The sequence below is a fragment of the Carassius carassius genome, chromosome 21 (genome assembly GCF_963082965.1).
Source record: "Carassius carassius chromosome 21, fCarCar2.1, whole genome shotgun sequence".
NCBI lineage: Eukaryota > Metazoa > Chordata > Actinopteri > Cypriniformes > Cyprinidae > Carassius > Carassius carassius.
Genome location: NC_081775.1, coordinates 6233361 through 6258623, shown reverse-complemented (window position 1 = coordinate 6258623; position 25263 = coordinate 6233361). Strand labels below are relative to the sequence as shown.

Sequence of the window (25263 nt, the reverse complement as noted above, 5' to 3'; positions counted from 1 at the left end):
TATTTTTGAATGGATGATGGATGTACAGTGATCTTTATGTAGAATAGCTTGTGCTGAGGAATGCTGTAATATGTATGTTTATTATTTAGATTTTAATGAATAGTGAAAAAAAAAGAAAAAAACACTTTCAATTACCTAATGCCAGATGAATCTTAATTTGCATACCAAATTTTTATAATGCAAAAATCGTTAAACTTATAAAAGGTTTAGCCATTTTAAGAGAGGCTGGTAGCAGTGGCTTTTTAGCTAGCTTGAAATGTGTTTTGTAAATTAAGTAAATATTGTTCACTTAATTTGCTTTCATTTGTTACTGTGTGTGTGTGTATACATATATTTAAGGACTCATATGAGTTAACCTGTACATAACTTTGTGTTTAAATGTACAATCACATTTGTTGCACATAATAGCTTCTATATCTGATGTTGTGTTTTGTATAGTATTGATAGTGTGTGAATTGGAATGCAGCTGTAGTTTTTGAATTAACTGCTAAAAATGCAGTGAAAAACTGTCTTTCTCTCTCTGAAGGTATCTTTGCGTATCTGAATTATCACGTGCCTCGCACTCGGCGGGAGATTCTTGAGGTCCTTATCAAAGGTCTGCATCGCCTGGAGTACCGTGGCTATGACTCCGCCGGTGTGGGCATTGATGGAGGAAACCATAAGGAATGGGAAAAAAACTCCAAGAACATCCACCTGATCAAGCAAACAGGAAAAGTCAAAGCACTGGATGAGGAAATCCATAGTAAGTAATAGTGGTCATTTTACAGGTCCGGGTTAGGCACAAAACACATTATATGCCGGTCTGAGAACACTTATAACAATACAATCTAGACTTTACATTAATGTGCTTCAGTATGCGTCACAGAGCCAATCACACAATGCAACTAAATGTCACATTCTCAACATTTCTGCAAGATACTTTGTTTTTTGTTTGGTTGTTTTTTCTTTTTCTTTTTTTTTGGCTGTGTACTATAGTTTCGGTTTTCACTTTACATCAATAGCTTGAAAAAAAAAAAACTTGATGAACTACCTAATTAAAATCAATTAAAGGGTTGAACATAAAAAGATATTTTGAAGGAACAAAGTCCTTAAAGGTCAAAAGCACATGCCTTAAAAATCATAGTCATGTGCTTTGAATTGTAAGCGACAAAAACATGATATATCATGACATAATCCTAAATTTGTAGAAATACTTTTTACTGTGGAAAATATATTTGAAAGTGATAAGTGCACATTCAGCTGTTTTCAAAGTGTACAGTTTTTTTTTTCCTCAGTCAATTAAATATTTCTTAAAAATCTGCTATAAAGGTTTTGTGAAACCAATACAAAGAGTACAATTCAAAGAACTTGCAACATGTTATAAACAACATTTTTCCTTTTCTTGGTCTTTGACACACTGCACACTTGAAATGCATTGGCCAGATGCATTTGCTTACTTTTGTGTTTTTTTTTTTTCCTAGCCTAAGTGTGATTGTGTCACTATTCATTTGAAATGTGGTATTAACATTTTGTATTTGAACATCTAATCACACTTTATTTGAATTCTCGCTATTAACAAAACATTAACTTTGACTTCTTCCTCAATAAATTAGCTGCTTTAGTAGTTATTAAGTTTAGGTATTGGGTAGGATTAGCGATGTCGAAATATGTGCTTTATAACCACTTATAAACAGCCATTATGTTAATAATAGGCATGCTAATAAGCAACCAGTTAATGGTGAGAATGGATCCCTAGACTGAAGTGTTTCATCTGTTCCTCAGGGCAGCAGGATGTGGATCTTGATGTGGAGTTTGATGTGCACTTGGGAATCGCTCACACTCGATGGGCCACTCATGGCGTCCCCAGCCCGGTCAACAGCCACCCGCAAAGATCTGACAAGAACAACGGTCTGTAAGCAACAACCTGCTTTTCATTACGCATATTTACTTTCACAGACTTTCCTATCTGTAAAAAAGTGTGTTCTGATTTTGTAATAATTACTTTATTTCCTTGCAGAGTTTATTGTCATCCATAATGGAATCATCACCAACTACAAAGACCTGAAGAAGTTTCTGGCGAGTAAAACATCATCTCTCCATGCATTTATCCAACCAGCACGTATTTATATTTTGACCATTTATGTTTGTATGTGTGCAGGAGAGTAAAGGCTATGAGTTTGAGTCGGAGACGGACACAGAGACCATCGCTAAGCTGGTAAAGTATATATATGATAACCGGGAGAGCGATGACATCACCTTCGCCACCCTCGTGGAGCAAGTCACCCAGCAACTAGTAAACACCTTTTCTGTCGACACACTAATGGTCATGAATAATGAATGTAAATGATGTGGTAATACACGTCTTCTCTACTTTAGGAAGGAGCTTTTGCCCTGGTCCTCAAAAGTGTGCACTATCCGGGAGAGGCAGTGGGCAGCAGGTAACTTCAACCTTAAATAGTCAACATTAACATGTGCTCGATTAAATGCATTAATGCATTCTAGCTGTTTGAGTTTGTTCGGTGTGATTTCTAAAAACTGATTGTAACATTCTAGGCAGTCCATAGTGGAGCTTTCACTATCAGGAGAAAGGAAGACGTTTAAGTCACTCTCTATGGACAGTTCTAAATCAAACCGGATGGGGGCGTTTAACAAAAGCCAAATCATTTGAGGTCATTGTATGGTCAGATTTAGGTGACACTTGTTCCATTTGTTAACATTAGTAGACTACAGTATAAAACATTCTTAATTCTAAAGCTGTTAACAATAATAATAATGAATAAATATTGTAAAAAAACACATACGGCCGATTGTTAGTTACTGTTACTTAATAATGTAAACTAATAGTATGTGTTACCTGAACTTCATTATCAAAGCACAGCAAGTAATAAGCTTTTCATGTAAATGTGAAGTACCTCAATGCCTGTTGATGGTTAATCTTTTTTTTTTTTACCCAGATGTTTTGTTCCATTTCTTAGTATCTGTTTTTTGCACAAATTAGGTCACATTAACTAATAATTGGCATGTTTGTATTTATACACATTCATACATTTCTTTTCTGAATCCTACTGTAATTTCAGTGAATTTAAAGTATTCTAAACGTGCGTCATTTGCATATCATACCCAAACTATTTCCATTTAAACATACAGCCCTTCTTCAATCTCATCAAACATACAACGCACTTATTGCCCTCTGGTCTGAGAGAGCAATGCTAAGTGTACCGTCATTTAGTCTTGTTTAAACACATTTAACAGCTTGTAAACAGACTTTACAGGTGCTTATTGTCTGTAGCTCTCTTTCGCAAGCTGTATCTCTTACATATGCTCTGAACGTATGCTAACTAAGAAAATAACAGGGTTTCAGTTCACTGTATTTTAATCATTGGACAGCCCTATTAACAGTACTATATTACAGGACAACTAAAATGATTAACATCTCATTAACATGCATTTCTTTGCATCCATCCAGGAGAGGAGGTCCATTACTGATTGGAGTTAGAAGTGACCACAAGCTTTCCACAGACCACATCCCCATCCTGTATCGCTCCTGTGAGTACACACACACACACACACACACACACACACACAGTGATCTCCCACTGCATGAAGAACTGAACTGGCGCGTATCCTGTAAAATGCTCTGACAGTTTCAAAACTTTAAAAATTCCATTGGCACATAACTATATCTGTCTAATAAGTAGGCAGAAGCCTGGAAATAAAAGTAGAAACTGATAGCCAATTAAGTATTCATATAGTGGCTAAAACAAGACATGCACAATATCCAATTTCATGAAATTTACTCACAGGCTGCTTCTGTCATCAAATGATCCTCAAATTGCTATGCGACAACTTTTACTAACGTCACAAATATCATTCTTGCATATATTCTCTGTTTAGAGTTACCAATAATGAAGTAAAAAAAACAAATACTGAAAGGTGTATATAATGATTTATAATCTTATTTGTGTCTTTGAAACAGCTGGTAAAGATAAAAAGAGCAGCAATACTCTGCCCAGGATGGATGAGGACACGTGTCTGTTTCCCATGGACGAGAAAGCCGTGGAATACTATTTTGCATCTGATGCCAGGTACATGTATTTCTGTTCTGCCTCATCCATTCACTTCCGTCATTGGTTTTCTTTTTATAATGTGCAGAGAGAATTTGTTTGCACTTGTGTTACAAGTGGATTTTCTCTAAGGACTAGTGCTTCCTCTGAAAGTTTTTTTTGGCATTTAAATGGCTTTATTGGATGTCACTGTAGTGCTGTCATCGAGCACACCAATCGAGTCATCTTCCTGGAGGATGATGATATTGCAGCAGTGCGTGACGGGCGTCTCTCCATCCATCGCATCAAGCGCACAGCAGGAGATCACCCGGCCCGTGCCATCCAGACCCTGCAGATGGAGCTGCAGCAGATCATGAAGGGTAAGGACAGATGCATAATCATACACAAAAATAGCATATTGAAATCACCAGTTGCAACCGGATTGACTGGCTTCTGCAAATTCAAAGGTTTTTATCAGTGTGCTGGACACAAAGTTTCAAGGAAAAAACTTTCAGAGGAAGCACTAGTCCTTAGAGAAAACCTTGTAAGCAAGGTTTATGTCACTTCTCAGGAAAATGTTGATTGTTTGAAACGGCTACAACAGCTACAACTGAACTACAAACAGCAAGAGGGCATACTGTGTAGCCTTTTAATACGGTTTTTAACTACAAATGAAATGCATTTATTTAATAATTCATTCTCTCTCTCTCTCTCTCTCTCTCTCTCTCTCTTCCTTCGACTTGCTCCCTTTTATCAGGGGTTGCCACAATAGAGTGCTCCGCACCCATTTAATAATGCATTAATATATTAATAAATTATGTCCGCTATTCTAATGCATCATTTTATTAATGTACTTTATGGCCACTGCTCTGATGATTACTGACTGCATTTGTGCTGGTTCTACTGAAACTTAAGCAACATTCAATAAGATGAATCAAATTAGTGATTAAATTAAGAAATTATAGATTAATCCTTTACATTCGCCGTTAAATAAAAAAGGACTGTCACTTTAAATATCACTTAGTCAATCTCTTTGACTAAGATCAGAACAAGTTCACACCAAGAATGATAACTATAGCAATAACTTTATTAGTGGCCACATCAATGGTTGATAACATTCTGTTTATTGCCACTTTAAATGCTCAAACGCGTTAAAATTTGGAGGATTCAGATTGCCTGTCAATGTTTTCTCTTTCATCAGCTGGAAAAAAAATTGTTCTGAACGTGATTCCGTCTTTAGAATGATTGGTAAAATGTTAGTTAACAAATGCATGGCTTTATAGAAACAATATAAATAGCATTTTACGATAGTCAGCAATGTGGTTATATGAGAATAACCAGAAACTGATGTAAAACAGAGCAAAAATAGAAGAAAAAAATGCTAATTAAGTGGGGTGTGTTTTGGTGATCATAGTTTCACTGTGACGTCTGAGGTTGCTCTTTTGACGTCATTAGGTACGTTTACTTTTTGCTTCCATCAGAATGAATTCATTTTGATTGACATATCCGAATATAGTGTAAAGTAACGCTAAATGAACGCTAAATAAAGTGATCAAGTTTATATGCGTGTACATAGGACTAGAAGCACAATTAGAATTAAAAAGTCACATTACGATCGGATTAGTAGGGTCCATGTAAACACAGCTATTGAGAGCTGTTTGCTTGGAAATCGAAGAGCCTGTTAGACATGATTACATTCGTCTTACGAAACTGTCATTGGGGAAATACAAAGATGATTGGATATAAACCAACCACACGCAGTATGACCCACATTAAGATTGTGAGGTTAAAACGAGATCTCAGGATGTTTATGGACAATCTTGTCCATGCAGCTCTGCAATATAAACCTTTAAGAGAGAAAGGACTGGCATACACCAAACAGAGAATCAAAGATCGTCAGCTGTAACAATAACACACTCACTGTATGCGTTGTATACCAGTTTTATGACCACTGTCACATTTTTCTGTCACTAACAATCCAGACAAATCAAATAGCTATAGTGACTTCCCATTGCCAGAATCAGACATTTCCCTTTTTATGAACTAATCGCCAAATTTTTGCACATAAGGAATTTGGTAACACTTTGTTTTGAGCACTAATTCTTACTACTAACAACTTGCTTATTAGCATGCATATTACTAGTTAATTAGCTGTTTATTAATACTAATAAACCACACATTTATGCCTTATTCTGCAAGACTTCCCTTAATCCTAAAGAATCTCTTAATCCTAAACTTAACAGCTACCTTACTAACTATCAATAAGCAGCAAATTGTGAGTTTGAGACAAAAGTCATAGTTAATAGTTAGTCAATAGTGAAAATTCCTCCCCAAGCTAAAATGTGACCTGGAATTTGAGTTAGTCTTTGCTGTTTTGAGGGAGTTTTAGCGCCTTCTCAAAGATGATAACTTCTCTGTGGTAGAGAAACTGTAGGAGGAGCTTTATTTCATTCTGCATCATTTTTAAAGGGACACTCCACCACAAAATGAACATTTTGTCATTAATCTCTACTCCATGTCATTCCAAACCCATAAAATCATTGCAAATACCATAGTGCCATTGTGGAGAATTTGGAGAATAGCGTACGCAGTTTGTGTCCAGCAGATATTCTCTAAAATGGCACTTCGGTGATGCGGAGGGACACAGAGGAAACAAATGTTGAATGAAGTCGTTATTTTTGTTTTCTTTGTATAAAAAAAGTGTTCTCGTCGCTTCATAACGTTACGGTTGAACCACTGATGGCAGACGGACTATTCTGACGATGTCTTTCATGCTTTTCTGGACATTGACAGTGTAACTTATTTGGCAGTCAATGGGACAGTCTCAAGCCTGTTGGTTTTCATCCAAAATATCTTTAATTGTGTTCCAAAGACGAACAAAGCTTTTACGAGTTTGGAATGACATGGGGGTAAGTGATTAATGACTAAATTTTCATTTTGAGGTGAAATAACCCATTAAATGAAATGTTGCACATTTTTGAAGAGGCCTTCATCTCTTTGCATTTATATCATTTGCATTTCGAGCGTTCTGAATGCAGCTCTTCAGTTCTGCATGCAATACGTATCATTAACTCTGTAAACGAACTATGGTTATGTATCTGGGACTGAGACCACCATAGCACTCACTACTACTGTTGAGTTTGAGAAGCTGACATGTATAAGAGAGCAAATGTGTGCTTGCTTTCCATCCACCAGAGAGCAGTACATCGCTTCAGATGTGCACTGCTTTATGTTTCTCCTCCTTTTTTGCTCCTCCTCCATCTCTCCATCCACTCCTTCCCTCATTTCTCCTCCCCTCCCAACATTTCATCTGACCTATTGTGAAAAAAATAAAATATACAATTCTCATGACCCAATTTCTGGGTATGGCATTTTTGCATTCCTGCTGTGTATCTCAATCATTTTGTGAGGAAAGAATTAATCAAGAATTTCTAATTGAGCAGAAAATTAAGGGTTTTGGTTTTTGCTTGGCGTCAGTGGCTGAAATCTCTTAATCCCATCAGACTGTTTATAATCCGCTATTTATGATTATGATTTTTCAGTCATGTCTTATGACGCCTCCCAGATGCCCTTGAAGACGAGAGCAGAAATTGTCCAGATGACATTTGCTCAAAAATATGACCCAATAATTCACTCCGTACAACTGAATGCAGTCATTTTGTGACACTTATCACCTAAAAGCTCCCTTTTGCTGCAATGAGACTAACTTGACTCTATTTCTTCTTTAAAAACAGGAAACTTCAGTTCTTTCATGCAGAAAGAGATCTTTGAGCAGCCAGAGTCTGTGGTCAACACCATGCGAGGAAGAGTTAACTTTGAGAACAACACAGGTGAGGCCAGCTGTGCTCAGATCAGTGACCAGACACAAGTAAAGCTTCTAGGGAATTCATAGTTCTTGTGAATTTAGATGTATTGCTACAATAGTCAGAAAAAAAAAGTTATTTAACGGGAACAATGTTTGTTGATATAAACCTTTACCAGCTGACTCTTTACACTTACTGGATGTGTTGACTTTAGTAGAACTGAATTGTCAGTCAACTGCATCATTGTCAATAAAACAGGACTCTTGAGAAATGAGTCAGATTTCAGGGGAATGCCAAGTAGCAAGTTTCTGCCTAATCTTCTACTTTTAAAACTTAATAGTGAAACTAACAATGTCAGTTTTCGATCATTTCCATGATCGTTTGTCATTTAAATGAACAATAATTTAATCGATTAATCGTTAACCTTAATGCTGCAAAAGGCATCTATTGCAGCAGCACGCTGTCCTTTTGTATGACACAATGTGCTAAACCCACTCCAAACAAAAAACACTTTCTCACCTGAATTAAAGGGGGTTTAGTTTGAATAAAATGCTAGTAGCAGGATTAGAAAATGCATAGATGTGATTCTGATCATTTGATAAAATTAAGAGAGCGTGCTGTCCGTTTGAGATCATATTACTATGGTCTTGTTTACACTGCAGGTCTTGATGCCCAATTCTGATTTGTTGCCTATATCCCAATTTTTTTTATTTTTTTTTGGCTGTCCGTTTACACGTTCTTTCAATTGTGACCCATATCTGATTCATGTGTTTACACTTGCCATACCATCTGAAACATTGTCATTTACCGCCTCCCAATGTGCTTCCACAATAATGTGAATTGTGCTGAAAAAACAAGTCACAATGAGCAATAAATAAAAAAATAAAATAAAATTGGGGGGGAATGAAATTCTCAGTTAAAAGACCTTCAAAATATATAGTAAGATATAATCCGCAAAAGTATTTACTTTTATTTGTGCGTACTTCCCAATAAAAACAGATTTGTGCTCTTGTAAAATAAAGCAAACAAACAGAATGCGCGTTCTCCTCCTTTCCGTGAACTTGTTTATGGAGTGCCGCGACACACTTCTGTTTTAAATCCTTTATCTTAATTAAGTCAGCTATATTTCTCTCTTTTTTTTTTTTATGAAAACATTATTTTTATTTTAGGCCTATTACTTGCATATGCTATGCATTTTTCTTTAAAAGCATCAAATTTTTTCATGAATTAAAAATTAGTTTGATTTGTTCCCTCAATTCAGTTAAATCATAGGTTATTTAAGGAACAAATTTTATGAAACCTGAATAGTTGCCACAAATTAAGTCGTAGGAACGAATTAACAAGGAATGAATAGCCTATACCCTATGTGTCCTGTGTCCTGCAGCCCTGCAAAGCCCATGATATGAAACAATTATCTGGGGAAATTACTTAGTTACTACATTTCTATTGCTTTCCATATTGAAGAAATTTCTGTTGTTTCTATCTTAATGTATTTTTAAAGTATAAATCAAATTTTAAAACTTAATTTGTACATTATGAATGAATGATGATGTTTCATATAGCTTCACCATGACTCACAGCTAGTGTTTGGCCGATAAACGATGTCTGGTGTCTGGTAGACATCACGATGTTGAGCTGGCATCATTTTCGAGATTCGCGATCGCACGTGTTGTTTTTATACAATGGAGCAGCAGTACTTACCAAACATTTTACAAGATTATATGGTTGTCAGTGGTACTGAGGATCTGCAAATCATTCCCCATCGTTCTCAGTCATCTCTAATTACACGGTGTCTACACCGGATGCGAAAGTTGACGTGTGGCACCCAGCTAAAGTCTGTCTAATTTTGTGTCAGCACGTCATAAACAGAACGCAGCAGCAGTTTACTGTCAGGGATTTGTGGTGTCATGCCACGCCGCATCCAGTGTAGACAGCATCAATGATTATACTGAGTTCTATTGACTGATCTATAAATATAATGAATCTCTATAATAGATCAGTGGTTCTATAGTATTTTGTTACGCCGCGCCGCTCGCATGCAGTGTAGACATGGTGTTCGGAATTGTTAGTTGTTTTTGTTAATTGTTAATTGATCATCGATTAATTGTTGAAATCCCTAAGTGAAACGGAAGACAAAGAAGTTACTGGAAATAGCTGATTTTTACAGGATTCTTTTTTACTTCTATACCAGCTTTTCATAATTTATGTGTATGTTTGCAGTGATCTTGGGAGGGTTGAAAGACCACATTAAAGAGATTCAGAGATGTCGGAGGCTCATCATGATCGCCTGTGGGACCAGTTACCATGCTGGAGTTGCAGTATGTACATCATTAAACAAACACACACAGGGCTCCACTTCACACTTGGAATAGATCTCATATAGACTCATTGTGATGCCACATTTGGAGCTGGTTAGGGATGACTAACAACATTTAATGGAGTTGAAAATGCTAGAAAACATATTATTGGAAAAGTTTCAATAAATTAAAACAAATATTCTCAGTGTGTTGTGGTCTGTCTGTGTTGAATCTTCACTCATTTCTCACTTAAAATAATTTCTGAATAGAAAAATGCAATAGACTAGGCATCTTATTTATCATCCGGTATATGACAGAAAACATTTTAAAATCTGATTACATTGGAGACCTGGAATCCAAGGTGTAAATGCAGTCCAGCTGAAGATTGTTTGGATATGAAACGTGTTATTGTAAGGTGTAAAGGGGGTCACAGAGACTTGTACAAGTTTAAATCCAGCCTTTAAAGGGGTCATATAAGGAAAAAGATTTGTCCTCTGAAAATATCTGTAAAAAATAAATAAATAAATGAAACCAAATGGCAAAAACAATATAATGTTAAGTTAATAGTCAGCTATTGAAAGATGAAGAAGCACAGACTCCTTTATAAAGTGGGAATTTACATAATGTTAAAGCTACAGCTATATATATATATATATATATATATATATATATATATGTATGTATGTATGTATGTGTGTATTAAAATTCGGTAACACTTTAGGGTCACACTTTTATTTTAAGGTACAATTCTCACTACTAACAAACTATTAACTATGACCTTTGCCTTAAACTCATAATTTACTGCTTATTAATAGTTTGTAAGGTATTGGGTTGGATTAGCGATGCAGAATATGTGCTTTTATAAGCATTAATAAACAGCCAATATGTTAATAATAGGCATGCTCATAAGCAACTAGTTAATAGTGAGAATTGGTCCCTAAACTAAAATGTAACCCACTTTAGTATAAGGACCAATTCTCACTATAAGCATATAGCTTATTAACATGTAGTTAATGGTTTGTTAATGTTGAGAATTTGACTTAAAAATCAAGTTACCAAAATGTCCTATTTTGTTCTAAAGGTATATTTGTGGGTGAAATCCAGTGAATTTAATATGAATCCACACAGTCTGGAATTTGTGACTTCCCAAAGCAGATTTCTGTTAGGGTTTAGGTTGATTGCACAGACCTGCCATTTTTACCAGTAGAAAGCTGCATGGCTTGAAAGGGACTTCATAAAGCGCTACACTGTTGGCATTAATCAATGGACCCATTTTCCTGAGATTTTGCTTAAATGACTGGAAAGAATTAACAATTATCATGAAAAAAACACAAACACACTGCAAAAAAGCCTTGACTAACAGTTATAAGTTGATTTTAGTGTAAAATAAATGCCTTTTATCGGTTTATCATTTTATTGCATCATATCTGATTACAAAAATAATAACTGGTTCATGCTGGTTCTATTTCTGGCTTAGACTCGTCAGGTACTGGAAGAACTGACTGAACTTCCTGTCATGGTGGAGTTGGCTAGTGATTTCCTGGATCGAAACACGCCTGTCTTCCGAGATGATGTGTGCTTTTTCATCAGCCAGTCAGGTGGGCTTGCGTGCCTGTGTGTGTTATGAATTATGGTTTTGAGGTAGGACAGTCATCTGAACTGTGATGTGTGTGTGTGTTCAGGAGAGACGGCAGACAGCCTGTTGGCTCTGCGCTACTGTAAGGAGCGAGGTGCCCTGACGGTGGGCATCACCAACACTGTGGGCAGCTCTGTCTCAAGAGAAACGGACTGTGGTGTTCACATCAATGCCGGCCCAGAAATTGGTGTGGCTAGCACCAAGGTGGGTTTGTGTTTTTTTTTTTTTTATCAAGTAATTTTATTGCTGAAGTAGGGGGAAGAAATTGTGGTAATGATGGTAATGCTCAAGCAGCCCACAATGGCTATTGTTACTTAAGGTGAATGCCTCCTCTATTCGTAGGTTTCTGAAAACAAACGCTCTGACTTTCTTTTGGTTACAGAAATGTTTTTTGAAAACATTGTTGAAGTGTTCCCTATGTAGCATGTAGGGTTAAAACTGTTAACATATGTACAGTTTAAGACACTTGAATTTGGGAAGTTCAAACCCTAATTAGGTGTCAGGCCCCCCTGCAATTCCCCTTGTAATTCACACCATTCTACAACCCATTTCCACCAATTTGCATTCAATGCACAGTACAACAAATTCTTTTCACCAATTACTGTGTGTTACCAAGTGAATGGACCATATGGAAGCCCTCATTATGTGCTAGAAATTGGCCTATAACCTGTGGCTATCCCATATCAAAAGTATCCATCAATTTACCTACTTAGAAACATATTCAATATGCTACAGTAGTACTAGATGTACTACACATAGGTGATTGGTTATCCTTTTTACTACGGAGTAAAAAATAGTCTAAGATGCTGACATGGAATTAAATAAATATATACTACTACCACTTTTTTAAAAAGGTGCATTCAGTAGTTTGGTGCTAATTTAAAACTCTTTACATATTAAAGGGGTCATATGCGCAATTTTTACAAAATTTTTACATTTCTCTTCTCTCTTTGGAGTGTTACAAGCTCTTGGTGCATGAAGAAGATCTGTAAAGTTGCAAAGACTAAAGTCTCAAATCCAAAGAGATAATCTTTATCAAAGTAAAGACCCTGCCATGCCCCTCTAAAACGGCTCGTTCAAATACGCCCCCACATCTCTACGTCGCTGTGTGGAAATATTTGTGTAATGCTGTCCAGATGTTCACACAAAGAAAGAAGGAGTGGTTTCAGTTAGTGTTGAAGCAGTCATGTCAGGGAGATGCTGTGTGTATCTAAGCGAAAGCAAAATAAAGACTTCTGGGAATCCATACTCTGGTCTCGAGAGACCAAGTCAATCATTTCGGATCCAGAAGCATCCAACATGTCCTGTTGTTGCTAGAGGAGTACAGTGAGAAGTGCTTGGTACCCACAGTGACGTTCAGTGGTAGTAAAGCTTTTATACAGGGATGAATGAGTGCTGAAGGTGTGAGGGAGTTGTTCTTTATCAATGCTGGCATGAATTTGCTCACCATTGTGTGATGTAATACAAAAACTTGAAACAGAAGATGCTACCCTCCCATCATTCCCTGCATTATTGGGCATTTTTTCAGTATGACAATAAAGATATTCATTCTCCCAAGGTGAAAATCCTTTAGTGGACATGTATTTCACTCAATCTTAATGCTCTTGAGCAGCTGTGGGGGATTCTGTAGAGACAAGCTAAGAAACACTCCCCATCAAAGACCAGAGCATTCATTCCAGGAGTTAAACGGGACAGATTTGAAAATTTGTCATAAACTTGCACACTCTCTGCCAGGAAGGGTCAGAGCAGTATACTTCTGGAAGACATACTAATAACTAGAATATTATACATTTTCTGAATTAAATCTAGTGTGTACTCATTTCTTAAATAATTTATTTAAACAAAATCAGCTAATTTACTTATCTTACAGAAAATATTGGCATATATTTTGTTGTTTTTATGTTAGATATGTTTGAATTTGGCCATCTTTCCATGAATTATATTAGTGATCATTAGGAAAATACATCTTTTATATTTATTCAGAGGGGGTTTACTCCTATGTGCTGTTCACTGTACATACTGGAACACAAGGTGAAAAGATTTGAGTACAGAGAAAATCCTGTGTAGTGATGTTCAAGTTGCTTCTTTTTTTTGTTGGATAGACAAGGACTGCCCTCTGAAGAGTGAACCATTATGGTATCTATAAGTACATGCTTGCTAAAGAACTTCTTGATACACTTTTAACAGAAAGTTGTTGAGTTGAACAGTGCTGACTTGAATGTGAGAAAATGGATAAGAATTGAGAACTACAACTCAAAATATCGAGAACCACCACACATGTGAACCCACCACATGCAAGTCTAATGAAGTCACAACAAATATGTGAAAAGAAAAAACTGTTCTTGGAATCAAGCGTCTGAGCAGCTGGATTTGGCTGGATGAGAGATGTTAATGCTGAGAGAAGAAATATGACCACAAAGGAAAATCCACTTTTCATACTCATGCTCCTCTGGCCTTACTCTACCCTTAATTTTTCATACTTCTTAAGAGAAAAAATGGCATTTCTAACTGTTAGCTTGTCATTCAAGTAAAAAAAAAAGGGAGATCCATTTAATTTATGACTAGGCTTCATTAGGATAGAAATATAGATGCCTGCAGGCTGAATGAGGTGATATAATTGCCTATATAAGTATCAAATTGCAGTGAAACAATGAGGAGCCAGGACAGCAGCCAAAATCCTCCATTGGTATTTTAGTCCCTCTTTCTTTAGCTTTTGGAACAATTGGGCAGGCCATTTTCAATGAGTTTGAGCTATAAGTTACAGATTCCCTCGGATGTCATCCAGGTTTCAAATTAGAAGCAGAACTCTACAGTTGAGGATCAAACTCTCATTAGATTGGTGGTTTATTTATTTCTGTATTCAAGAATAATTATGATGCAGTTGTGATTGAACAAACTCCCAAAGGTTGTTAATGAACATGTGTTACGTAGTTGTAAAAGAAATCCCCCTACCATAGTCATTACTGCGAAGGTTGGGGCTTTGAAAAATTGTAGTCACAAAATACTGAATTTATGCTGAGATCTTATAGCAGATTGTTCGTTAGATCATATTCAAGTCTGTATGAAATCAAAATTGACCCTCTCTACTTTTGATAAAGAAATTGGAGTTAGTATTTTGACTGCAAATTTTCATTAAGGTTTTACATAAATGCCCACTTTTAAAGATCTGAACAGTTCTATCCATCCATTTCTTTCATGCTTAAAACTGCTTACTATATAGGGTTAGGAGGATGCTGAAGCCAATCACAGCATCTCAGGCCAAGGCAGTGAAAACCCTGGACAGATGATCAGTCCAAGCAATTCCCAATGTTTCACATGCTGTACATTACATTACAGGTTGAATTTATGTTGATGATAAACATACAGTCGTCATTTGATTATGGTGAAAACCTGGTAATCAGAATGTAGTTGGTTCAGGGCCTCCAAGAAGTGATCCATGAGCTTTCACCTTTGTCCCCTTGAGTAAGGCACCTCAGGTTATTCATGGGGGGGGGCTGTCCTGTTAAAATGTTTATGTTGCCATTCTATGACAGGAAGTAAAATTACTGGAAATTGATTCCACCGGCCCTGGTTTTTCGGTGATGAATTACAATTCTGTTGTTACTGTATTCGCTTTTTTAAGTTTCATGAACATGAAATTTAAACTTTGTTGCTCTGTAAATGGTGATCTGTTTCCTGTGGTCCATTGTAGTCATAATAATTTCTCAAGAGTCTCCGATGAATACCCTTTGGAGGTATGGAAGCTGTTTCCCCAACTGGAACTCTCATCACAAAGAGAATGACACTCTGACTTTCTCATCTATCCATCAATAAAAGTAGAAATCCATCCATTCATTCTTCTTTTATCCTCCCACTTATTAGTTCCCAACTCATGTTTTTCCAGATCAGAGCATTAAGTGTCCACAAAAGACTTTTTTTGTTGGGTGTTTTTACAAAAGTATAATCACATACAATCATGCACCCTCAAGTCGAGGTTATCTGGCCTTTTTACTTGCAGTCTAAATTATTCTTAAACCACACTTTTAAAATATCCGGACTTTTGAGAATCGTTGGTTTTTCTCCACAGATGCAGGCTCTTTCTTTCTATCCGCCCATGTCTGCACAGCACCAGAGCAATCCCTCAGAGGAACCTCTAAACCCACACCCACAACTACTTGGAGTGTTATGCTCCTGGGTTTCCAGATTGCAGCTGTAATAATTTGGATTGCAACTGCAAAATTAGGAAGTTTAAGCTAGGGAAGAAGATGACCTTTTGCTGACTGAGAAATGAAAGTGACATGTAGTCTCCAGTTATTTTTTCCCCCTGACACTTCCGTACATTGGTGAAAGGCTTGAGTACATTAGATTGGTAACTTCACTGGCTGGATTTCTGGTGGTCATATTTTTGCAAATTGTGGCCATTAGATAGTTAGGCCGACTTCATTCAACCCAAGAATAAATCCAAATATCTGCCAACCAAAATCTTTGCAGACCGGCACCCTTCAACTATTACTTCCAATTTGCCAAAATTCACCAGTTGCAGTACAGCTTGCAGCCAGTTAGCTTATGCCCAGCCCATCTTGTGAGCTGCTGTATTTGATGAAGATGTGACATTGCTTGGTTTGCCTGATTTTGCTGTGATTGCAGTCCTCCCTCTCTCATAAGGCCTCTGTTCTTCAAGAATGTTCCTGCTCTGGCAAGCTTTGGTTCCTTCATAATTCCATGCTTAAAACTTCCAGTGCTCCACTAGGGGTCCTTTTTTGTTACTGATTAAAAAAAAAAAAAAAAAATTCTCCCTTCAGTGGCTATAAGTAACTAAAGTCTGTTGTGGCTCTGCTTGATCCTCACTGGATGGAAACGCATGCACTTTCTTGAACTGAAACCTTGCCATGGTATCCAGTTATATCAGGGGCAGGCAAATTTGGACCTAGAGGGCCACAGTCCTGCAGAATTCAGATCCAACCCTGAAAAAAATCCTCACCTGCCTATAGCCTTAGTTGTCCTGAATACATTGATTAGCTTGTTCAGGTATGTTTGATTTAAGGTTTGAGCTGAACTCTACAGGACTGCGGCAGCTCTCTAGGACCGAACTTGAGTTTTATAATACTGTTGCATCACCAAACAGTTGCTGCCCATAGTGGTGCCAGAAGTTACAAAAAATAAATGGTGTCTGTTTAGTTGGTCACAGTCAGTGTGCAACCCTCATTTAGAAACATCTAGAGCAGAGGTGTCAAACTCCATTCCTCGAGGGCTATAGGCCTGTAGAGATCCAACACATAAAACCATTTAACTTTCAACAAAGCCTGAAGTACTTGATTAGCTGGATCCAGTGCATTTAATTAGGGTTGAATCTAAACTCTGCAGGGATTTTGATATAAGCCAAGAGGAGACTGGTTTTTCTGTGTTAAAGTAAGGAACCTTTGCTGCTTTGATCCTGTAAACAATCCTGCTGCTTTGATCCTGTAAACCCTTAAACTCTTGGTTTAAGAGTTTATCCATGGAACCAGTTACACATATATCATACATTGATACATGTTTCCGAGTTTACATGTGGCCAAATATAAAAATTTTATGGATTTAAACCTTGTTCAATCACGCTGTAAAATGAAACGTCACCAGGCCAATGTCAACCTCTGCAGATATTTGTTATAATACATAATGTACTTAAGTTAGCTATAAGGGGTGGGCCGTTTCATGGAAAAAAATCGAACTGTTCGGATCTCCACACATTGGTTCGGCACATGCTGGGACAACTTAAATCTAACAAATCATCTGTAATATGGTTTGCTATAAATAACACATAAAACAAACAGGGTTCAGCTAATATATGTTTCTGTTGATGGATGCGCATTCTGGCTTCCCAGACACTGCAATAGCGATGGGGGAAAAAAAAAAAACAACCTAGACAAACTATTAGAGCCCTACAGAGGCCTCAGATTTAGGCCCTAGCCCGGTCCTGGCCGACCGCTTATCAGAATTACTAGTCTCTTTTTTTTCTCTTCTCCCAAAACAGTTTATACTACGGTTTCAGCTATTAAAAGTTTTGTATGTAAATAGCAAAGTGATTTATATTTTAAGGTTTTTATTTTATTTTATTTTTTTATATATATAAAAGTGAGCATGATGACTTGCCTAAAATAAAATCTATTTGTATATTTCTGCAAGGTCCGCAGACATTGAGGCTCGGGTTTGTTCTGATCCGAGCTTGTGAGCGGAGAGCGCATTTCTGAATATCCCGATCCGCTCACTCATTCCAAAATATGCAAGGAGTCATTTTATTGTTTAGTAATAAACTGGTGTTTGCTGTGTCGCTGCAAAGATGAAGTTGACAATGCAGACTCGCCATGAATGCCAGAGAGAACTGCACATTTCATATGGATTACATCATCAGAGAGTAGCCCATTTATTTTGGTTTGAATATTTTCGTTTAAAAGAAGACATTTCAAGCTTTCTGTAATGTATAGCCTATATTTCTCAAATCTGTGAGGCACACACTGAGTTTAGTTCACATGCAATGCAAGTGATCGTGCCGGCGCCTTATTACATTGTCTGCTAGGCTATATATTTGCTTCTTATTTGTTAAATACGGGCAACTTATTGATAAAACATTTATCAAAATTAAGATACAATTTATACTAGTGATGCACCGAAATGAAAATTCTGCGCCGAAACCGAAAATTTAGGATGCACTTGGCCGAAAACCGAAACTGAAGCCGAAAATGGCTTATCTTAAAAACGTGTATATATATATATATATTGCTTGGATTTATTGGATCTGAATTGAAAAATCACAATATAATAATCAAACTTTTATTAACAGTTACATAACAAAACATAAAATATATTTTACAATAAATATAAATAATAATTATTCTTCAAGTTTTATGTTCCATCAAATAAAATAGTTTTTTAAAAATTGTGCAAAAAAATCCACAATTTTGGAGATTTTTGCAGAACAAATGTTACATATTGCAACTCTGGTGTCCTCTCGTATAGGGCTGTCACTTTTGTGAAAAAAAAATCCTGTTCGATTTTTGAGACATAGGCAAAGTGTTCATTGAATCGTTAGTAAATTGCCTATATTTGGCGTTGATCCGTTTTTCAACGCCAAATATAGGCAAATCCACCGACAACTAAACAGGCATTAGGGCGAACGTAAAGAGGGCGCTTGAGACGCGCACAAGTCAGCAATGTGGACTGCCATAACATCAATGAAAAACATTACTGAAGGCTACATTGATATTATGCACTAATAGGCTGTGTGTGTGTGTGTGTGTGTGTGTGTGTGTGTGTGTGTGTGTGTGTGTGTGTGTGTGTGTGTGTGTGTGTGTGTGTGTGTGTGTGTGTGTGTGTGTCAGAACCTGCAGTTGCTGTGTGACGCGCGTTCGCTGCGAGCGTATAGTGCCGAGCTGGACGCGCTCCGAGAGAAGGCCGTTAAAATCGATTCCCTATTTTCGTTTTCGAAACTTGTGTTGGTTGGTCCGATCGATTGTGCAGCTTTTGTGACAAGCTTTTTTTGATTGTGACAGCCCTTTGACATGCTTAATCTTTGATAGGCAGACGCGTGATAACAGCTCGACTGTGAGTGAAACCTAAGCGCTTGCTCACGGATGGGAGGGGCGGGTGACATTCATTTTCGGTTTACGTTTTCGGCTGTTTTTTTTATTTCGGCCCGAAACCGATAATGCCATTTCGGACGTAAATTTTTGGCGGCCGAAATTTCGCTGCACCCCTAATTTATACAAAACAAAAATCTTTTAAAAAGAGTTTTCTATAAAACAAAACTTAATGTAGTCGTCAAAATCATGTTTTACCAAAAACAGATATTAAAGATATTAAATATTTTCGCACCTTTCTATTTATAACCTTTTCTGTTCTCATCTTTTTACTGCGTGCAGTGTGAACGTTCTGTTCCATTAACATGGGCTCGGAAAAAAAAAAAAGGCTACGCATCACAGACAGAGTGTGTGAACCTGGAGTTAGGCATGTGCCCAGTCTGCTCTGTTCTCGCGCTCCACTTAGGTGCACAGCATCCTGATTGGTTCAGATAACATACTGCAGGAGGTCAGGGCCGCGGAAAATCGTGCTATAAAGCGATTTAGAAATCGCACACACTCAAATCGCGATTTTATTTCGATTTCGATTAATCGCACAGCCCTAGCGTGCGCTCATCCGAAGCATGCAAACCCGTGCCTCAGAACACAAGCAAATATTAAGCTCTTTCTGAAGTATTGTTTAAATTGGATAAATTCACTCAAAAATTGTCAAAATACCCATATTGGTAATTATCCTACATAGCAGACATAGCCGACTGAGCGTAGGCCCACTGTATCAGTGCACTGGATCAATGCATTCTCTTAAAGTGAGTCTTAATATTAATCGAACAACAACAAATAAATCACTCACTACTCTTGATTAAAAAGCTTTTGTGACTTTATTAAAGAATAATCTTTAATTTATACAGTCCAATATGCAATCCTGTTTTGCATTTGATTACTTAATTCAACTTCTGTACCTAAAAACTAATGCTAGACCTACCTAAAAAAAACCTGAAAATCACTGTTTATTATATTTGTATATTTATTGTATTTTTGTATGCTGTTGCTTGTAGTAAGATATAATATATATATATATATATATATAATATTACTTTTTTTTATATATTTTTTTTTTATATGTATAGTTTTTCTATAAACATAGCACATAACGAACTGTACCTAAACTGTGACTCTAAAACCGTGAAACAAACCGAACTGTGAAAATGTTGAACCGTTCCACCCCTATTAGTTATGTTCATATCATGTATAGGCATATTACATTATTTATTTTAACAGTGTTGTTCAATAAAACCATGTAATTACTTGGTTTTGATATTTTATTTGAACCAATTGTTACTGCCTCATCGTTAGTTTATATATAATACAAAAGCCTGGTTTTCACTTAGGCCTATTTGTGTTACTAAAACATATCAGATTACTCAATTGTCAAAATAATCATTAGTTACAGCTATAGATTAGTGACGTGACATTCAGCCAAGTATGGTGACCCATACTCAGTTCGTGCTCTGCATTTAACCCATCCAAAGTGCACACACACAGAGCAGTGAACATACACACACTGTGAACACACACCCGGAGCAGTGGGCAGCCATTTATGCTGCGGCGCCCGGGGAGCAGTTGGGGGTTCGATGCCTTGCTCAAGGGCACCTAAGTCGTGTTATTGCCGGCCCAGGATTCAAACCCACAACCCTAGGGTTAGGATTCAAACTCTCTAACCACTAGGCTACGACTTCCCCCTCAACGATTAGCTGAAATATTTAAAAATACAACTGCATTGTTTTGCTTCCTGTAATAAAAAGATAACTATTTTGTAATTGGGAATTTCTTAAATATTCTTTTAAAATATTGTCTTGTTGTAGATGAGCAGTGAAATTGCTCATAATCTTCCAAGTGTATGATATAGCTTTCATTTCATTTAATTTCACGAAAAAAAAATAATAATAATCTGTTTTAATAAGGAAAGCAATAACTTTGCCATAGTATTCTTTCAAATGTAAAAGTTGCCATAGTCATTGCATGCTTTGCATGTGCTGCCTCCCACTTTTACAGTAAAATACATACAAATATTTTTAACTCAAACCGTTGCCGTTGTCTTCTGGTCATATAATGGAAGTGAATGGGAATCACGGCTTTGAGAGTAAAAAAAATTAAAAATACACAAACAAAACCAAATTACACCCTGCGGCTCGTGACGATACATTGATTTGTAATAATATACATAAAGCAAGAAGAAGAAGAAGATGACACATCATGCACCAGCTAAAGATGTGAACGCACTCAGGACAGTTCGGACATTGCGATGAATCCGAGGTAAAAACGATGCACAGATGGATCGTTTTGTGTCTTTACACATGAATGTATCATCATGAGCTGCAGTGTTTAATTTGGTTTAGTTTGTGTGTATGTTTTTATTTTATTTTTTTTACTCTCAAAGCCGTGATTGCCATTCAGTTACATTTATATGACTGACAGACTGCAATGGTTTTAGTTAAAAATCCTCATTTGTTTTCTACTGAAGAAACAAAGTCACCTACATCTTGGATGCGCTGGGGGTAAGCAGATAAACATCAGATTTTCATTTTTGGGTGAACTATCCCTTTAAACTTTGCACAAGGTTTGTTTAATTTTGAGAAACTTGTTGCCTTTTAAAACCACGCAGAGGGTTTAGATTACTGTGCATTGGGACTCTGGTAAATTGGTTAAAAAGGTTTGATGGTTTAATGTGATCTAATGTCTCACCAAGATCATAATCTGTCAAACCTAGTCGCCATCTCTCCTTTGACCAAACTACATAATCTCAGATTGGTACAAGAACTTTATCCCTGCAAGTAGTGAAGTGTCACAGACTAAAAGCATCTGTAAATAATAAGCCACAAAGTAATGTATCCATGGATCAGTGGTCATGTGGTAGTGATTTGTGAGGGTGTCTGGTCCGTGGCTCCTCTACCATCACTGGAAGTATCTCACATGAACTCAGAGAACCATAAGTGAGTCAGAGCATGTTGTCAGATGGCCTAAATGCTTCCTAAATGTGCTTCGTATCTGACTGACAGTGGCTTTAATATGCTCCGAAAGATAATGGCATGACATCAGATTACATTTAGACATGTAATGTGACAATGTATGCATTGAGGAATGCTGTTTAAGCGAAGCACTTTTTCTTTCTCGTTTCCCCTGCCTTATTTGGCAAATCAGTTTTGGTTTTCTTTCTTTAGATTTTTTTTAATGACACCTGAAAAACAATATAGTGTTTTTGGCAACCCAAGTTCTCTCGCTTTGTCATTTGACCAGGTGTAGAATTTGGATTATAAATGTGCCTTTTTTCCTAATTGAAGGAGACCCTGCAGATCAAATAGACATTTTTGGTATTGCCGTTTTTATTAAATTGCTTCATGGAAAACATCTATCAAAATTAGAGCCCGACCGATATGGATTTTTGGGGGCCGATGCCGATATTAACTCGAAAAGAGCCGATTTATAAGCCGATATTTTGATTTTAAAAATAATCTGGATATTAGACCCATTTCCTATAAACTGCACTTACACAACATTCAATTGCAAAATATCTGCCTGTTCTATGTATGTGGGCTGCATAAACCATTTTCCAGAATGGAATATGTTAAAAAAAAGCCTTAGATTACAGTCTCAATGACTAAACAATTGCACATCAAAAGTATATATTTTTTAATGATCAAAAAACAGTCTGGTTTTAAACATTTAACACTTTTACTTTCTTCCAGTTGAAGCTGGTTTTAACAGTATGTGTGTGTACTGTAAATAAATTATAATACTAAAGTTAAAGTATTTGCAGAAGTAGTCCCACACTTTGCTGCTACAGCATTCACCTTTTTCAGCCATCTGTAGGCAGAAAGAGAGACAGAGAAAGAATAAGCATGTGTATTAATATTATCACCATGTATCATTTATTCATGTCATCATTAGAATTATAATAATAATAAACTGGGATCTCCTACATAGGCAAAAATGAGAAATATATATATTTTTTTTATTTGTCAAGCGATAGGTATTACCTACTTATATTTAACAATATTATTTCAACATTTTCCTGTTATGTCTGTAAAGCTGCTTTGAAACAATATGTAAAAAAAAAAAGCGCTTGTTCAGCTCACATTTATTAACATGTCCCCTCTGGTTTAATCATTTCTGACGCACCTACTGTAGTTACTGTAACTACACTATATTTGCTCTCACAGAACATCGTCTTGCCTACTATTACCGGAAGATTACGGAATCAATTCGAAGTTGAATGGTTAACGTTAGTGTCATGAACACACCGCTGTCAATTTTGAGAAGAACCACCTTCAAACATGTTAATAGCAAGCATTTAAGGGGCCGACTAAAAAGGAAGCTATTAGCGTTAGAGTAACGTAACCAGCCTGAATTCACCAAATTGTTCTCTGGACCTGAGGGTAGCCTCTTCTTCCTTGCTTCTCTCTTAATTCTCATCAGCAGGACTAGCGCTATCGCTCGCTTCTTATAACGGGACGGATACATGTTTGCTGCTGACCGAAAGGAGGAGGAACAGACTATGAAAGAGCTCCCGCTAAACGTTTTTAAAACCCCGCCTACGCCATAGCGCAGCGCAAATCGCGTTGTATCTGAAGGGCAACGCTGAACCCAGCGGCAAGCGCCGTGCATACCGCGTCCTGTGTGAAAGGCCCAATTACGCGGTCATTATGTGGGAAACACACCGCAATAGAATAAGAATAAGTTAAACGCTAACGTTATAGTTTGACCTCCTATTAACGTTCGCGCTCTTCCACTGATAAACATGGTATTAGCTTTGTGGCTAATCTAATATAGCAATGCATTAGCGGCTGTAAGTGATGTTACAGAATATTTAGAAGTGATAATGATAGGACCGTTAGCTAGAACTACCACACAGTTTTTATATACAGGGTATGAACTAAATCTACAATCATTTCACATGACGAACGACAGACTCACCGTCAAAACAGTAAGTTACATCTCCGTGGCTTCTGGCTTGGCTGATCGCTTTCTTCTGTAGTGGACTTCTGGCGCTGCTGTTAACTCTGGAGCTGCAGAGCTCCCTCTGGTGGACAAACTATGCAACACTCATAACATGAGTGAAGCATGAGACTCTGTTTCTCATGTTTCATCGGCCGTTATAAATGCCGATGCCGATTTAAATGCAATTAGCTTATATCGGTCGGGCTCTAATCAAAATCTTGGTGGCCCCAATAAGCCACTGTTAAAATGTCAGAGTGCCATTGTTTTGCACATATATATATATATATATATATATATATATATGTACAAAATTTTAAATGTAAAAGAAAAATGGAATGCAGAAAAATCAAAATGAAAAAAAAAAAAATTATATATATATATATATATATATATATATATGTATGTATATATATATGTATGTATATATATATGTATGTATATATATATGTATGTATATATATGTGTATATATATATGTGTATATATATATATGTGTATATATATATATATATATATATTAGTGCTGTCAATCGATTAAAAACTTTAACTAGATTAATCACACATTTTTTCTGTGATTAATCCCAATAAAAAAGAAATGTTTTTGTACGTTTTTAATATATTTTTTAATGTAATAATTTCACAGTTAATCAAATTAATGTAGAAACAACATACAGTATATTTTAAATACTTATTTAAATGGCATCTTTTTATGAATGAAGGCCAGTATTACTGATATTAATACAGCTACTGATTTTTAAAAAAAAAAAAACTTACATTTATTATTAGGCTTCAAAAATATAACAGTTTTTAATTTAAGTAAACTTAAAACAATGCTAACATAAACCCATAATAAATGTCATGTTTACTCCTGCCCTTCCTGTCTTAACAGTTAGGAAATATACAGAAATTTAATAAAGTTATCAAAGTTATATGCAGTCTGCACTGCATAAACTATAAATTAAATAGTTAATCCTTA

General features: G+C 36.5%; 1 protein-coding gene across 2 annotated transcripts in view; it reads left to right on the top strand.

Annotated features, from left to right (window-relative positions):
* LOC132097412 (glutamine--fructose-6-phosphate aminotransferase [isomerizing] 1) overlaps positions 1-25263 on the top strand; it is a 39812-nt gene that overhangs the window by 6000 nt on the left and 8549 nt on the right. For both annotated transcript variants that reach the window (XM_059503110.1, XM_059503111.1), the window contains exons 2-13: positions 527-742; positions 1762-1887; positions 1997-2055; positions 2138-2272; positions 2356-2417; positions 3446-3525; positions 3956-4064; positions 4239-4402; positions 7757-7852; positions 10046-10143; positions 11600-11720; positions 11805-11962. In XM_059503110.1, the coding sequence (XP_059359093.1) occupies positions 527-742; positions 1762-1887; positions 1997-2055; positions 2138-2272; positions 2356-2417; positions 3446-3525; positions 3956-4064; positions 4239-4402; positions 7757-7852; positions 10046-10143; positions 11600-11720; positions 11805-11962 (1424 nt within the window). The remainder of the gene's footprint in view (positions 1-526; positions 743-1761; positions 1888-1996; positions 2056-2137; positions 2273-2355; positions 2418-3445; positions 3526-3955; positions 4065-4238; positions 4403-7756; positions 7853-10045; positions 10144-11599; positions 11721-11804; positions 11963-25263) is intronic.